The 15,870-nt window shown below is 48.7% G+C and overlaps 1 protein-coding gene across 5 annotated transcripts in view; it reads right to left on the minus strand.

Moving 5' to 3' along the window:
• Positions 1-12,265: 12,265 nt before the first annotated feature.
• Positions 12,266-15,870, minus strand: part of LOC106594412 (F-box only protein 7) — a 30,704-nt gene continuing 27,099 nt past the window's right edge. Inside the window, exons 10-11 of one of the 5 annotated variants that reach the window (XR_006768253.1) lie at positions 12,815-14,857; positions 12,320-12,535 (exon numbers count right to left, since the gene is read on the minus strand). Coding sequence is in view for 2 of the 5 variants with exons in the window: in XM_045714042.1 (XP_045569998.1) it covers positions 14,606-14,857 (252 nt within the window). In the remaining 3 variants the exon portion in view is untranslated. Of the gene's footprint in view, positions 14,858-15,870 lie in introns of all 5 variants that reach the window. The other 4 variants (XR_006768252.1, XM_045714042.1, XM_045714041.1 and 1 more) reach the window with 4 other exon arrangements.

A 15,870-nucleotide genomic window follows, 5' to 3' on the forward strand; every position in this document is an offset into this window, starting at 1 on the left:
GGTTTGTCATTTGGGACACGGTTGTATTCTGGATTTTCCTCTCCGTAGATAATGACAGTAGATAAACCTGTAATACCAGTTTACTAAACCTTGACAGAACTGGCTGGACAGGAAGTTGTACCTGTACACAGCCCATCTGTACACAGCCCATCTGTACACAGCCCATCTGTACACAGCCCATCTGTAAACAGCCCATCTGTACACAGCCCATCTGTACACAACCCATCTGTACACAGCCCATCTGTAAATAGCCCATCTGTAAACAGCCCACCCAACTACCTCATCCCCATATTGTTATTTATCCTCGTGCTCTTTTGCACCCCAGTATCTCTACTTGCACATCATCATCTGCACATCTATCACTCCAGTGTTAATCTGCTAAATTGTAATTGTTTCACCTCTATGGCCTATTTATCGCCTTACCTCCCTATTCTTATACATTTGCACGGACTGTATATAGATGTTTCTATTGTATTATTGACTGTACGTTTGTTTATGTGTAACTCTGTGTTGTTGTATGTTGTCGAACTGCTTTGCTTTATCTTGGCCAGGTCGCAGTTGTAAATGAGAACTTGATCTCAACTAACCTACCTGGTTAAATAAAGGACTTGTTCTCAACTAGCCTAACCTGGTTAAATAAAGGACTTGTTCTCAACTAACCTACCTGGTTAAATAAAGGACTTGTTCTCAACTAGCCTACCTGGTTAAATAAAGGACTTGTTCTCAACTAGCCTACCTGGTTAAATAAAGGTGAAATAAAAATATTTTTGGTACAGATCTGAATGTAATACCTGGCTTACTGAACCTTGACGCCCTGGCAGTTGGTACAGACACAGATCTGAATGTAATACCTGGCTTACTGAACCTTGACCCCCCTGGCAGTTGGTACAGACACAGATCTGAATGTAATACCTGGCTTACTGAACCTTGACCCTGGCAGTTGGCACAGATCTGAATGTAATACCTGGCTTACTGAACCTTGACCCTGGCAGTTGGCACAGATCTGAATGTAATACCTGGCTTACTGAACCTTGACCCTGGCAGTTGGCACAGACACAGATCTGAATGTAATACCTGGCTTACTGAACCTTGACCCTGGCAGTTGGCACAGATCTGAATGTAATACCTGGCTTACTGAACCTTGACCCTGGCAGTTGGCACAGATCTGAATGTAATACCTGGCTTACTGAACCTTCACCCCCTGGCAGTTGGCACAGACACAGATCTGAATGTAATACCTGGCTTACTGAACCTTGACCCTGGCAGTTGGCACAGATCTGAATGTAATACCTGGCTTACTGAACCTTGACGCCCTGGCAGTTGGCACAGATCTGAATGTAATACCTGGCTTACTGAACCTTGACCCTGGCAGTTGGCACAGACACAGATCTGAATGTAATACCTGGCTTACTGAACCTTGACCCTGGCAGTTGGCACAGACACAGATCTGAATGTAATACCTGGCTTACTGAACCTTGACCCTGGCAGTTGGCACAGATCTGAATGTAATACCTGGCTTACTGAACCTTGACCCTGGCAGTTGGCACAGACACAGATCTGAATGTAATACCTGGCTTACTGAACCTTGACCCTGGCAGTTGGAACAGATCTGAATGTAATACCTGGCTTACTGAACCTTGACCCTGGCAGTTGGCACAGATCTGAATGTAATACCTGGCTTACTGAACCTTGACCCTGGCAGTTGGCACAGATCTGAATGTAATACCTGGCTTACTGAACCTTGACGCCCTGGCAGTTGGCACAGACACAGATCTGAATGTAATACCTGGCTTACTGAACCTTGACCCCCCTGGCAGTTGGCACAGATCTGAATGTAATACCTGGCTTACTGAACCTTGACCCTGGCAGTTGGCACGGATCTGAACGTCAGTCAGTCTGGACTGGTTGGGGTTGTGCAACATTTATAATACTGAACTAAAATATAAAAATGCAACACGCAACAATTTCAAAAGATTTTACCGAGTTACAGTTAATTTAAGGAAATCAGGTCAATTTAAATAAATTCATTAGGCCCTAATCTATGGATTTCACATGACTGGGAATACAGATATGCATCTGTTGGTCACAGATACCTTTAAAAAATATAGGTAGGGGAGTGGATCAGAAAACCAGTCAGTGTCTGGTGTGACCAATGGTGATTTTAGCATGTAAATCAGGGTGGGGCAAAATAATCAATAGAAAATGGGATGCATGCCAGCAAAGCCACAACACAACACTAAACAATACATTTACTATGACGGTTACAAACGGTGCCCACAAACTGTTAGGGCCTCCATAAAGCTGTCCCTACAGCAGTCCCAACACCTTACCACTGCTACACCTGGATATCTGCAGAGTCCCAACACCTTACCACTGCTACACCTGGTAATCAGCAGAGTCCCAACACCTTACCACTGCTACACCTGGATATCTGCAGAGTCCCAACACCTTACCACTGCTACACCTGGTAATCTGCAGAGTCCCAACACCTTACCACTGATACACCTGGTTATCAGCACAACACCTTACCACTGCTACACCTGGTTATCAGCAGAGTCCCTACACCTTACCACTGTTACACCTGGTTATCAGCACAACACCTTACCACTGCTACACCTGGTTATCAGCACAACACCTTACCACTGCTACACCTGGTTATCAGCAGAGTCCCAACACCTTACCACTGCTACACCTGGTTATCAGCACAACACCTTACCACTGCTACACCTGGTTATCAGCACAACACCTTACCACTGCTACACCTGGTTATCAGCACAACACCTTACCACTGCTACACCTGGTTATCAGCAGAGTCCCAACACCTTACCACTGCTACACCTGGTTATCAGCACAACACCTTACCACTGCTACACCTGGTTATCAGCACAACACCTTACCACTGCTACACCTGGTTATCAGCACAACACCTTACCACTGCTACACCTGGTTATCAGCACAACACCTTACCACTGCTACACCTGGATATCAGCAGAGTCCCAACACCTTACCACTGCTACACCTGGTTATCAGCACAACACCTTACCACTGCTACACCTGGTTATCAGCAGAGTCCCAACACCTTACCACTGCTACACCTGGTTATCAGCAGAGTCCCAACACCTTACCACTGATACACCTGGTTATCAGCACAACACCTTACCACTGCTACACCTGGTTATCAGCACAACACCTTACCACTGTTACACCTGGTTATCAGCACAACACCTTACCACTGCTACACCTGGATATCAGCAGAGTCCCAACACCTTACCACTGCTACACCTGGTTATCAGCACAACACCTTACCACTGCTACACCTGGTTATCAGCAGAGTCCCAACACCTTACCACTGCTACACCTGGTTATCAGCAGAGTCCCAACACCTTACCACTGCTACACCTGGTTATCAGCAGAGTCCCAACACCTTACCACTGATACACCTGGTTATCAGCACAACACCTTACCACTGCTACACCTGGTTATCAGCACAACACCTTACCACTGTTACACCTGGTTATCAGCACAACACCTTACCACTGCTACACCTGGATATCAGCAGAGTCCCAACACCTTACCACTGCTACACCTGGTTATCAGCACAACACCTTACCACTGCTACACCTGGTTATCAGCAGAGTCCCAACACCTTACCACTGCTACACCTGGTTATCAGCACAACACCTTACCACTGCTACACCTGGTTATCAGCACAACACCTTACCACTGCTACACCTGGTTATCAGCACAACACCTTACCACTGCTACACCTGGTTATCAGCAGAGTCCCTACACCTTACCACTGCTACACCTGGTTATCAGCAGAGTCCCAACACCTTACCACTGCTACACCTGGATATCAGCACAACACCTTACCACTGATACACCTGGTTATCAGCACAACACCTTACCACTGCTACACCTGGTTATCAGCACAACACCTTACCACTGCTACACCTGGTTATCAGCACAACACCTTACCACTGCTACACCTGGTTATCAGCACAACACCTTACCACTGCTACACCTGGTTATCAGCACAACACCTTACCACTGCTACACCTGGTTATCAGCACAACACCTTACCACTGTTACACCTGGTTATCAGCACAACACCTTACCACTGCTACACCTGGTTATCAGCACAACACCTTACCACTGCTACACCTGGTTATCAGCACAACACCTTACCACTGTTACACCTGGTTATCAGCCCAACACCTTACCACTGCTACACCTGGTTATCAGCACAACACCTTACCACTGCTACACCTGGTTATCAGCAGAGTCCCAACACCTTACCACTGATACACCTGGATATCAGCACAACACCTTACCACTGCTACACCTGGTTATCAGCAGAGTCCCAACACCTTACCACTGCTACACCTGGTTATCAGCACAACACCTTACCACTGCTACACCTGGTTATCAGCACAACACCTTACCACTGCTACACCTGGTTATCAGCAGAGTCCCAACACCTTACCACTGCTACACCTGGTTATCAGCACAACACCTTACCACTGCTACACCTGGTTATCAGCACAACACCTTACCACTGCTACACCTGGTTATCAGCAGAGTCCCAACACCTTACCACTGCTACACCTGGTTATCAGCACAACACCTTACCACTGATACACCTGGTTATCAGCACAACACCTTACCACTGCTACACCTGGTTATCAGCACAACACCTTACCACTGCTACACCTGGTTATCAGCACAACACCTTACCACTGCTACACCTGGTTATCAGCAGAGTCCCAACACCTTACCACTGCTACACCTGGTTATCAGCACAACACCTTACCACTGATACACCTGGTTATCAGCACAACACCTTACCACTGCTACACCTGGTTATCAGCAGAGTCCCTACACCTTACCACTGCTACACCTGGTTATCAGCACAACACCTTACCACTGCTACACCTGGTTATCAGCAGAGTCCCAACACCTTACCACTGCTACACCTGGTTATCAGCACAACACCTTACCACTGCTACACCTGGTTATCAGCACAACACCTTACCACTGCTACACCTGGTTATCAGCCCAACACCTTACCACTGCTACACCTGGTTATCAGCACAACACCTTACCACTGCTACACCTGGTTATCAGCAGAGTCCCAACACCTTACCACTGCTACACCTGGTTATCAGCAGAGTCCCAACACCTTACCACTGCTACACCTGGTTATCAGCACAACACCTTACCACTGTTACACCTGGTTATCAGCAGAGTCCCAACACCTTACCACTGCTACACCTGGTTATCAGCACAACACCTTACCACTGCTACACCTGGTTATCAGCACAACACCTTACCACTGCTACACCTGGTTATCAGCACAACACCTTACCACTGCTACACCTGGTTATCAGCACAACACCTTACCACTGCTACACCTGGTTATCAGCACAACACCTTACCACTGCTACACCTGGTTATCAGCACAACACCTTACCACTGCTACACCTGGTTATCAGCAGAGTCCCAACACCTTACCACTGCTACACCTGGATATCAGCACAACACCTTACCACTGATACACCTGGATATCAGCAGAGTCCCAACACCTTACCACTGCTACACCTGGTTATCAGCAGAGTCCCAACACCTTACCACTGCTACACCTGGTTATCAGCAGAGTCCCAACACCTTACCACTGCTACACCTGGTTATCAGCACAACACCTTACCACTGCTACACCTGGTTATCAGCACAACACCTTACCACTGCTACACCTGGTTATCAGCACAACACCTTACCACTGCTACACCTGGTTATCAGCACAACACCTTACCACTGCTACACCTGGTTATCAGCACAACACCTTACCACTGCTACACCTGGTTATCAGCAGAGTCCCAACACCTTACCACTGCTACACCTGGTTATCAGCACAACACCTTACCACTGCTACACCTGGTTATCAGCACAACACCTTACCACTGCTACACCTGGTTATCAGCACAACACCTTACCACTGCTACACCTGGTTATCAGCACAACACCTTACCACTGCTACACCTGGTTATCAGCAGCAACACCTTACCACTGCTACACCTGGTTATCAGCAGAGTCCCAACACCTTACCACTGCTACACCTGGTTATCAGCACAACACCTTACCACTGCTACACCTGGATATCAGCAGAGTCCCAACACCTTACCACTGCTACACCTGGTTATCAGCAGAGTCCCAACACCTTACCACTGCTACACCTGGTTATCAGCACAACACCTTACCACTGCTACACCTGGTTATCAGCACAACACCTTACCACTGCTACACCTGGTTATCAGCACAACACCTTACCACTGCTACACCTGGTTATCAGCACAACACCTTACCACTGTTACACCTGGTTATCAGCACAACACCTTACCACTGCTACACCTGGTTATCTGCAGAGTCCCAACACCTTACCACTGCTACACCTGGTTATCAGCACAACACCTTACCACTGCTACACCTGGTTATCAGCACAACACCTTACCACTGTTACACCTGGTTATCAGCACAACACCTTACCACTGCTACACCTGGTTATCTGCAGAGTCCCAACACCTTACCACTGCTACACCTGGTTATCAGCACAACACCTTACCACTGCTACACCTGGTTATCAGCACAACACCTTACCACTGCTACACCTGGTTATCAGCACAACACCTTACCACTGCTACACCTGGTTATCAGCAGAGTCCCAACACCTTACCACTGCTACACCTGGTTATCAGCAGAGTCCCTACACCTTACCACTGCTACACCTGGTTATCAGCACAACACCTTACCACTGCTACACCTGGTTATCAGCACAACACCTTACCACTGCTACACCTGGTTATCAGCACAACACCTTACCACTGCTACACCTGGATATCAGCACAACACCTTACCACTGCTACACCTGGTTATCAGCACAACACCTTACCACTGTTACACCTGGTTATCAGCACAACACCTTACCACTGCTACACCTGGATATCAGCAGAGTCCCTACACCTTACCACTGCTACACCTGGTTATCAGCAGAGTCCCAACACCTTACCACTGCTACACCTGGTTATCAGCACAACACCTTACCACTGTTACACCTGGTTATCAGCAGAGTCCCAACACCTTACCACTGTTACACCTGGTTATCAGCACAACACCTTACCACTGCTACACCTGGTTATCAGCACAACACCTTACCACTGCTACACCTGGTTATCAGCAGAGTCCCAACACCTTACCACTGCTACACCTGGTTATCAGCACAACACCTTACCACTGCTACACCTGGTTATCAGCACAACACCTTACCACTGTTACACCTGGTTATCAGCACAACACCTTACCACTGTTACACCTGGTTATCAGCAGAGTCCCAACACCTTACCACTGTTACACCTGGTTATCAGCACAACACCTTACCACTGCTACACCTGGTTATCAGCACAACACCTTACCACTGTTACACCTGGTTATCAGCAGAGTCCCAACACCTTACCACTGCTACACCTGGTTATCAGCACAACACCTTACCACTGCTACACCTGGTTATCAGCACAACACCTTACCACTGCTACACCTGGTTATCAGCAGAGTCCCAACACCTTACCACTGCTACACCTGGTTATCAGCAGAGTCCCAACACCTTACCACTGCTACACCTGGTTATCAGCATCAACACCTTACCACTGCTACACCTGGTTATCAGCACAACACCTTACCACTGCTACACCTGGTTATCAGCAGAGTCCCAACACCTTACCACTGCTACACCTGGTTATCAGCAGTCCAACACCTTACCACTGCTACACCTGGTTATCAGCAGAGTCCCAACACCTTACCACTGCTACACCTGGTTATCAGCACAACACCTTACCACTGCTACACCTGGTTATCAGCAGAGTCCAACACCTTACCACTGATACACCTGGTTATCAGCACAACACCTTACCACTGATACACCTGGTTATCAGCAGAGTCCCAACACCTTACCACTGCTACACCTGGTTATCAGCAGAGTCCCAACACCTTACCACTGCTACACCTGGTTATCAGCACAACACCTTACCACTGCTACACCTGGTTATCTGCAGAGTCCCAACACCTTACCACTGTTACACCTGGTTATCAGCACAACACCTTACCACTGTTACACCTGGTTATCAGCACCAACACCTTACCACTGCTACACCTGGTTATCAGCAGAGTCCCAACACCTTACCACTGCTACACCTGGTTATCAGCACAACACCTTACCACTGCTACACCTGGTTATCAGCACAACACCTTACCACTGCTACACCTGGTTATCAGCACAACACCTTACCACTGCTACACCTGGTTATCAGCAGAGTCCCAACACCTTACCACTGCTACACCTGGTTATCAGCACAACACCTTACCACTGCTACACCTGGTTATCAGCACCAACACCTTACCACTGCTACACCTGGTTATCAGCAGAGTCCCAACACCTTACCACTGCTACACCTGGTTATCTGCAGAGTCCCAACACCTTACCACTGCTACACCTGGTTATCAGCAGAGTCCCAACACCTTACCACTGCTACACCTGGTTATCAGCACAACACCTTACCACTGCTACACCTGGTTATCAGCAGAGTCCCAACACCTTACCACTGCTACACCTGGTTATCAGCACAACACCTTACCACTGCTACACCTGGTTATCAGCACAACACCTTACCACTGCTACACCTGGATATCAGCACAACACCTTACCACTGCTACACCTGGATATCAGCAGAGTCCCAACACCTTACCACTGCTACACCTGGTTATCAGCAGAGTCAACACCTTACCACTGCTACACCTGGTTATCAGCAAGCCAACACCTTACCACTGCTACACCTGGTTATCAGCACAACACCTTACCACTGATACACCTGGTTATCAGCACAACACCTTACCACTGTTACACCTGGTTATCAGCAGAGTCCCAACACCTTACCACTGCTACACCTGGTTATCAGCACAACACCTTACCACTGCTACACCTGGTTATCAGCAGAGTCCCAACACCTTACCACTGCTACACCTGGTTATCAGCAGAGTCCCAACACCTTACCACTGCTACACCTGGATATCAGCAGAGTCCCAACACCTTACCACCGATACACCTGGCTCTCAGCGGAGCCTTGTCTGGCAGCCAAACAGTTCCTTCTGCCTCATTTACTGCCATTTTTTAAAAACATATGACTTGCCTAAATAATTGGGGTTTCTACTGACAATGGAGATGGGGACAACGATCGGATAAGAGGCAGTCCGTAATTTCGATTAAGACATTAATGAGCGAGCTAGGACGGACGAACGGAACGTTAGTCAATATAACTATTTGTTTAGCACTTTTGAAATGTACAGCGACGGAATTCAGAAAATGGGCCATTCTTACAGTGTTCTCCCTGTACACCAAGTCAGAACCGTAGGATAAATAAAAGGGGGCATATAAGCAGACAATGAAAGCTCTTTACAATATTCGATGATTTACATTTCTCTAAAACAGGTAATATGCCACGGTAGAACAGTCAGAACAGTAGGCGGAATGAAGAAGTGTAAAATAGACCAAATTATCAGGGTGATGCACATGGGCTACTAACAGCTTACTACACAACATACACTCAGTATTACTTCCTTAGCTACAGTATACATATCTCCCCGGCATATAACATCACTTATGCAGCAGCAGACAAGACATTTTTGGACTCACCGTTGATGTGCTGTGCTCACTTGAACAGGAAGGTGGCGCAGCGGTCGTTCGTGGTCAAATTTTGTCGTCAAAGTCTGGCATTCTCTAGATTTATGGTGCTTTCAAAACAACTGGAGGCCGGATTTTCAATCCCGAGTCGACAGCACAGTTGACAGTTAAACGTTTATCATTTTAAACTTGTAAAAAAAGAGCCCCTTAAATCCCAGATTTGGGACCACGCAGCCACCGATTCCTTCCAAACCACTCAGTTGAATTTGCGATTTCCAAGTTGTTGTGTAATGTGTTTATGGTCGATGAGCACCGATACGTTTTATCTATAATTTCTCTTCAATTTCGACTTGATTCATGATGATGAGTGCTAGCTAGCATGCTAACTAAGATTGTGAAAGTATGAAGTTGACATGATCAGTCCAATCAAAGCTATACTGTACATTTTAACGTGATTTGACGTCATTTTTATCTGTGGCCGATGACCTTGAGCGTTCTTGGATGGGGCACTTCTAATGTAACTCTATGGCAGCACCCAAGGGGCTTGAATGTTCAAGGTCTTCTCCTACACTTGGCAGTGACGTAAAGTCCCCGTGAGTGACAGAACACTAAGCCAATCACGGCGCAACGCTCCGTATTTCCCGCTGGCTCGCCCCACCACCACAGGAAGCACTGAGCTGGGCTGAAACACCTGCATTTTGGAGCTGCTTTACTCAAGAAGACAACAGAGACCATGTTTGTTTGCGGCTTTATTAACTCAATGATATTACTTTTAACATCGTTTGCAAACTGATATGTGACACATATTAATGCCAAAAATAACATGCAAAACAGGCAAGCCCCCCCCCCTCAAATTGTATTTATTTATTTTTGCTAAAAATGCGGGGCTCTGCCCCACCTGCCCTGAATGTCATGCCGCCACTGGGTGTGACCACTATTTGTCTCATGCAGCGCGACACATCTCCTTCACATAGAGTTGAGCAGGCTGTTGATTGAGGTCCTGTTTGGATGTTGTCCCCACCTCCTCTTCGACGGCTGTGTGAAGTTGCTGGATATTGGGCAGGAACTGGAACATGTTGTAGTACACGTCGATCCAGAGCATCCCAAACATGCTCAATGGGGTGACATGTCTGGTGAGTATGCAGGTCATAGAAGAACTGGGAGATTTTCAGCTTCCAGGAATCGTGTACAGATCCTTGCGTATGGGGGGCATTATCATGCTGAAACATGAGGTGATGGAGGAGGGTGAATGGCACAACAACGGGGCCCATACCATAAACCCCACCTCCACCATGGGGCCCATACCATAACCCCACCTCCACAATGGGGCCCATACCATAACCCCACCGCCACCATGGGGCCCATACCATAACCCCACCTCCACCATGGGGCCCATACCATAACCCCACCTCCACCATGGGGCCCATACCATAACCCCACCGCCACCATGGGGCCCATACCATAACCCCACCTCCACCATGGGGCCCAAACCATAACCCCACCTCCACCATGGGGCCCAAACCATAACCCCACCTCCACCATGGGGCCCATACCATAACCCCACCTCCACCATGGGGCCCATACCATAACCCCACCTCCACCATGGGGCCCATACCATAACCCCACCTCCACCATGGGGCCCATACCATAACCCCACCTCCACCATGGGGCCCATACCATAACCCCACCTCCACCATGGGGCCCATACCATAACCCCACCTCCACCATGGGGCCCATACCATAACCCCACCTCCACCATGGGGCCCATACCATAACCCCACCTCCACCATGGGGCCCATACCATAACCCCACCTCCACCATGGGGCCCATACCATAACCCCACCTCCACCATGGGGCCCAAACCATAACCCCACCTCCACCATGGGGCCCATACCATAACCCCACCTCCACCATGGGGCCCATACCATAACCCCACCTCCACCATGGGGCCCATACCATAACCCCACCTCCACCATGGGGTCCATACCATAACCCCACCTCCACCATGGGGCCCATACCATAACCCCACCGCCACCATGGGGCCCATACCATAACCCCACCGCCACCATGGGGCCCATACCATAACCCCACCTCCACCATGGGGCCACTCTGTTCACATCAGCAAACCGCTCATCAACACAACGCCATGCGCACGTGGTCTTCGGTTGTGAGGCCGGTTGTACTTACTTCCAAATTCTCAAAAACGACTTTGGAGGCGGCTTATGGTAGAGAAATTAACATCCAACAGCTCTAGTGGACATTCCTGTAGTCAACATGCCAATTGCATTCTCCCTCAAAACTTGAGACATCTGTGGCATTGTGTTGTTGTGACAAAACTGCACATTTTATAGTGGCGTTTTATTGTCCCCCCCAGCACAAGGTGCACCTGTGTAATGATCATGCTGTTTAATCAGCTTCTTGATATGCCACACCTGTCAGATGGATGGATTATCTTGGCAAAAGAGAAACGCTCACCAACAAGGATGTAAACAAAGTTGTGCACAAACATTTTTGAGAAATACGTTTTTTTTTGTGCATATGGAACATTTCTGGGATCTTTTATTTCAGCTCATGAAACATAGAGACCAACACTTGTACATGTTGAGATTTATATTTTAGTTCAGTGTACATGACTATTGAATCGTCCCTGAACAGTCTGTTTTTCAGAAAGACACTGAGGGCTCAAATATGACCACAGCTAAAAACCAGTCGATTCCCATTTATCATTTTATTTAAAGCTTTTAGTCTGCGGGGAAACAAGTGCTCTACAAAATGTCTTCATAGTGAATGGTGGGAGATAGAAACGGCCACCTCAATCCCCCCAGGCACCCCTACAGATCTGCTACCTCAATCCCCCCAGGCACCCCTACAGATCTGCTACCTCAATCCCCCAGGCACCCCTACAGTTCTGCTACCTCAATCCCCCCAGGCACCACCCCTACAGATCTTCTACCTCAATCCCCCAGGCACCCCTACAGAGTTGCTACCTCAATCCCCCCAGGCACCCCTACAGATCTTCTACCTCAATCCCCCAGGCACCCCTACAGATCTGCTACCTCAATCCCCCAGGCACCCCTACAGATCTGCTACCTCAATCCCCCCAGGCACCCCTACAGATCTGCTACCTCAATCCCCCCAGGCACCCCTACAGATCTGCTACCTCAATCCCCCAGGTACCCCTACAGATCTGCTACCTCAATACCACAGGCACCCCTACAGATCTGCTACCTCAATCCCCCCAGGCACCCCTACAGATCTGCCACCTCAATCCCCCCAGGCACCCCTACAGATCTGCTACCTCAATCCCCCAGGTACCCCTACAGATCTGCTACCTCAATATCACAGGCACCCCTACAGATCTGCTACCTCAATCCCCCCAGGCACCCCCTACAGATCTGCTACCTCAATCCCCCAGGCACCCCTACAGATCTGCTACCTCAATCCCCCCAGGTACCCCTACAGATCTGCTACCTCAATCCCCCCAGGCACCCCTACAGATCTGCTACCTCAATACCCCAGGCACCCCTACAGATCTGCTACCTCAATCCCCCCAGGCACCCCTACAGATCTGCTACCTCAATCCCCCCCAGGCACCCCTACAGATCTGCTACCTCAATCCCCCCAGGCACCCCTACAGATCTGCTACCTCAATCCCCCAGGCACCCCTACAGATCTGCTACCTCAATCCCCCAGGCACCCCTACAGATCTGCTACCTCAATCCCCCCAGGCACCCCTACAGATCTGCTACCTCAATCCCCCCAGGCACCCCTACAGATCTGCTACCTCAATCCCCCCAGGCACCCCTACAGATCTTCTACCTCAATCCCCCAGGCACCCCTACAGATCTGCTACCTCAATCCCCCCAGGCACCCCTACAGATCTTCTACCTCAATCCCCCCAGGCACCCCTACAGATCTGCTACCTCAATCCCCCCAGGCACCCCTACAGATCTCCTACCTCAATCCCCCAGGCACCCCTACAGATCTTCTACCTCAATCCCCCAGGCACCCCTACAGATCTGCTACCTCAATCCCCCCAGGCACCCCTACAGATCTGCTACCTCAATCCCCCAGGCACCCCTACAGGTCTGCTACCTCAATCCCCCCAGGCACCTCTACAGATCTTCTACCTCAATCCCCCAGGTACCCCTACAGATCTGCTACCTCAATCCCCCCAGGCACCCCTACAGATCTGCTACCTCAATCCCCCCAGGCACCCCTACAGATTTTCTACCTCAATCCCCCAGGCACCCCTACAGATCTGCTACCTCAATCCCCCAGGCACCCCTACAGATCTGCTACCTCAATCCCCCAGGCACCCCTACAGATCTGCTACCTCAATCCCCCCAGGCACCCCTACAGATCTGCTACCTCAATCCCCCCAGGCACCCCTACAGATCTGCTACCTCAATCCCCCCAGGCACCCCTACAGATCCGCCATCTTTAAATTTGACCGGTTTCTCAACAGGAAAACTTTTTAGAAGTTTGCATTTCCTGCTGTGCAGCAACATTCTCTGCAACAACAGAGTGATCTAATGAAGATAGCAGATCAGTATGAGGTTACCTCATCACTTACTAAACACACACACACACACACACACACACACACACACACACACAAAGAAGAACATGAGCTATTAAAGCTGATTTGGGGTCAGGGATAAGGTTTACAAAAAAAACACCTGGATGAGGTTTGGGTGATAATAAGCAGGCTGGATGGGGGTTAGCGTTCATCTCTGTTTTATTTAAGCTTCTCTGTGAGGTGGTCATACTGCTACACCACCACTAGAGGTCACTGGTCAGGGTGGGGGGGGGGTCATATGAACCCTCTTCTGATGTCAGCCGGCCGGTTCCCAGCAGGTCTCAGCCCCCTTCGTCCAATCAGCCCTCCTGCTGTGGGATCGTGACCTGGGAGCGGACCAATAGGGTCATAGCGGGGGCGGGGCAGAATACCACCGGGGATGCCGGGTCTCTGGTCGTACTCTCCACCGATGATGCCAGGCGGGTAGAAGGGGAAGGGGTTGTTGGGAAGGGGTGGAGGGGGTAGAGGGGTGGGGGGACAGGGTGGTAACGGGGCATGTGGCGGGGGTAACTGGCTGCCTCTCTCCTCCACTTGTACTTCTTCTTGTAGAGCTGAAATTAAAATGGTACCAGAGAGTTAGACAGTGGCTTGAGTCTCAAATTGAACCCTATTCCCTATATAGTGCACTACTATAGACCAGAGCCCTATTCCCTATATAGTGCACTACTATAGACCAGGGCCCTATTCCCTATATAGTGCACTACTATAGACCAGAGCCCTATTCCCTATATAGTGCACTACTATAGACCAGAGCCCTATTCCCTATATAGTGCACTACTATAGACCAGAGCCCTATTCCCTATATAGTGCACTACTATAGACCAGAGCCCTATTCCCTATATAGTGCACTACTATAGACCAGAGCCCTATTCCCTATATAGTGCACTACTTTAAACCAGAACCCATAGTGAATAGGGGGGCATTTGAGACGCACCAGTGATTACAGCAGCATGTCATTTCATAACTTGTTGTCGTTAACATCAATTGCTGAGTTGATATGAACAGATATTTTTATTAACGTCAGATTGTAGCTGGGGTTTTATTAACGTCAGATTGTAGCTGGGGTTTTAATAACGTCAGATTGTAGCTGGGGTTTTATTAACGTCAGATTGTAGCTGGGGTTTTATTAATAACGTCAGATTGTAGCTGGGGTTTTATTAATAACGTCAGATTGTAGCCGGGGTTTTATTAACGTCAGATTGTAGCTGGGGTTTTATTAACGTCAGATTGTAGCTGGGGTTTTATTAACGTCAGATTGTAGCTGGGGTTTTATTAACGTCAGACTGTAGCTGGGGTTTTATTAACGTCAGATTGTAGCTGGGGTTTTATTAACGTCAGATTGTAGCTGGGGTTTTATTAACGTCAGATTGTAGCTGGGGTTTTAATAACGTCAGATTGTAGCTGGGGTTTTATTAATAACGTCAGATTGTAGCTGGGGTTCTATTAACGTCAGATTGTAGCTGGGGTTTTAATAACGTCAGATTGTAGCTGGGGGTTTTATTAACGTCAGACTGTAGCTGGGGTTTTAATAACGTCAGATTGTAGCTGGGGGTTTTATTAACGT

The sequence above is a fragment of the Salmo salar genome, unplaced genomic scaffold (assembly GCF_905237065.1).
Source record: "Salmo salar unplaced genomic scaffold, Ssal_v3.1, whole genome shotgun sequence".
NCBI classification, from domain to species: Eukaryota; Metazoa; Chordata; class Actinopteri; order Salmoniformes; family Salmonidae; genus Salmo; species Salmo salar.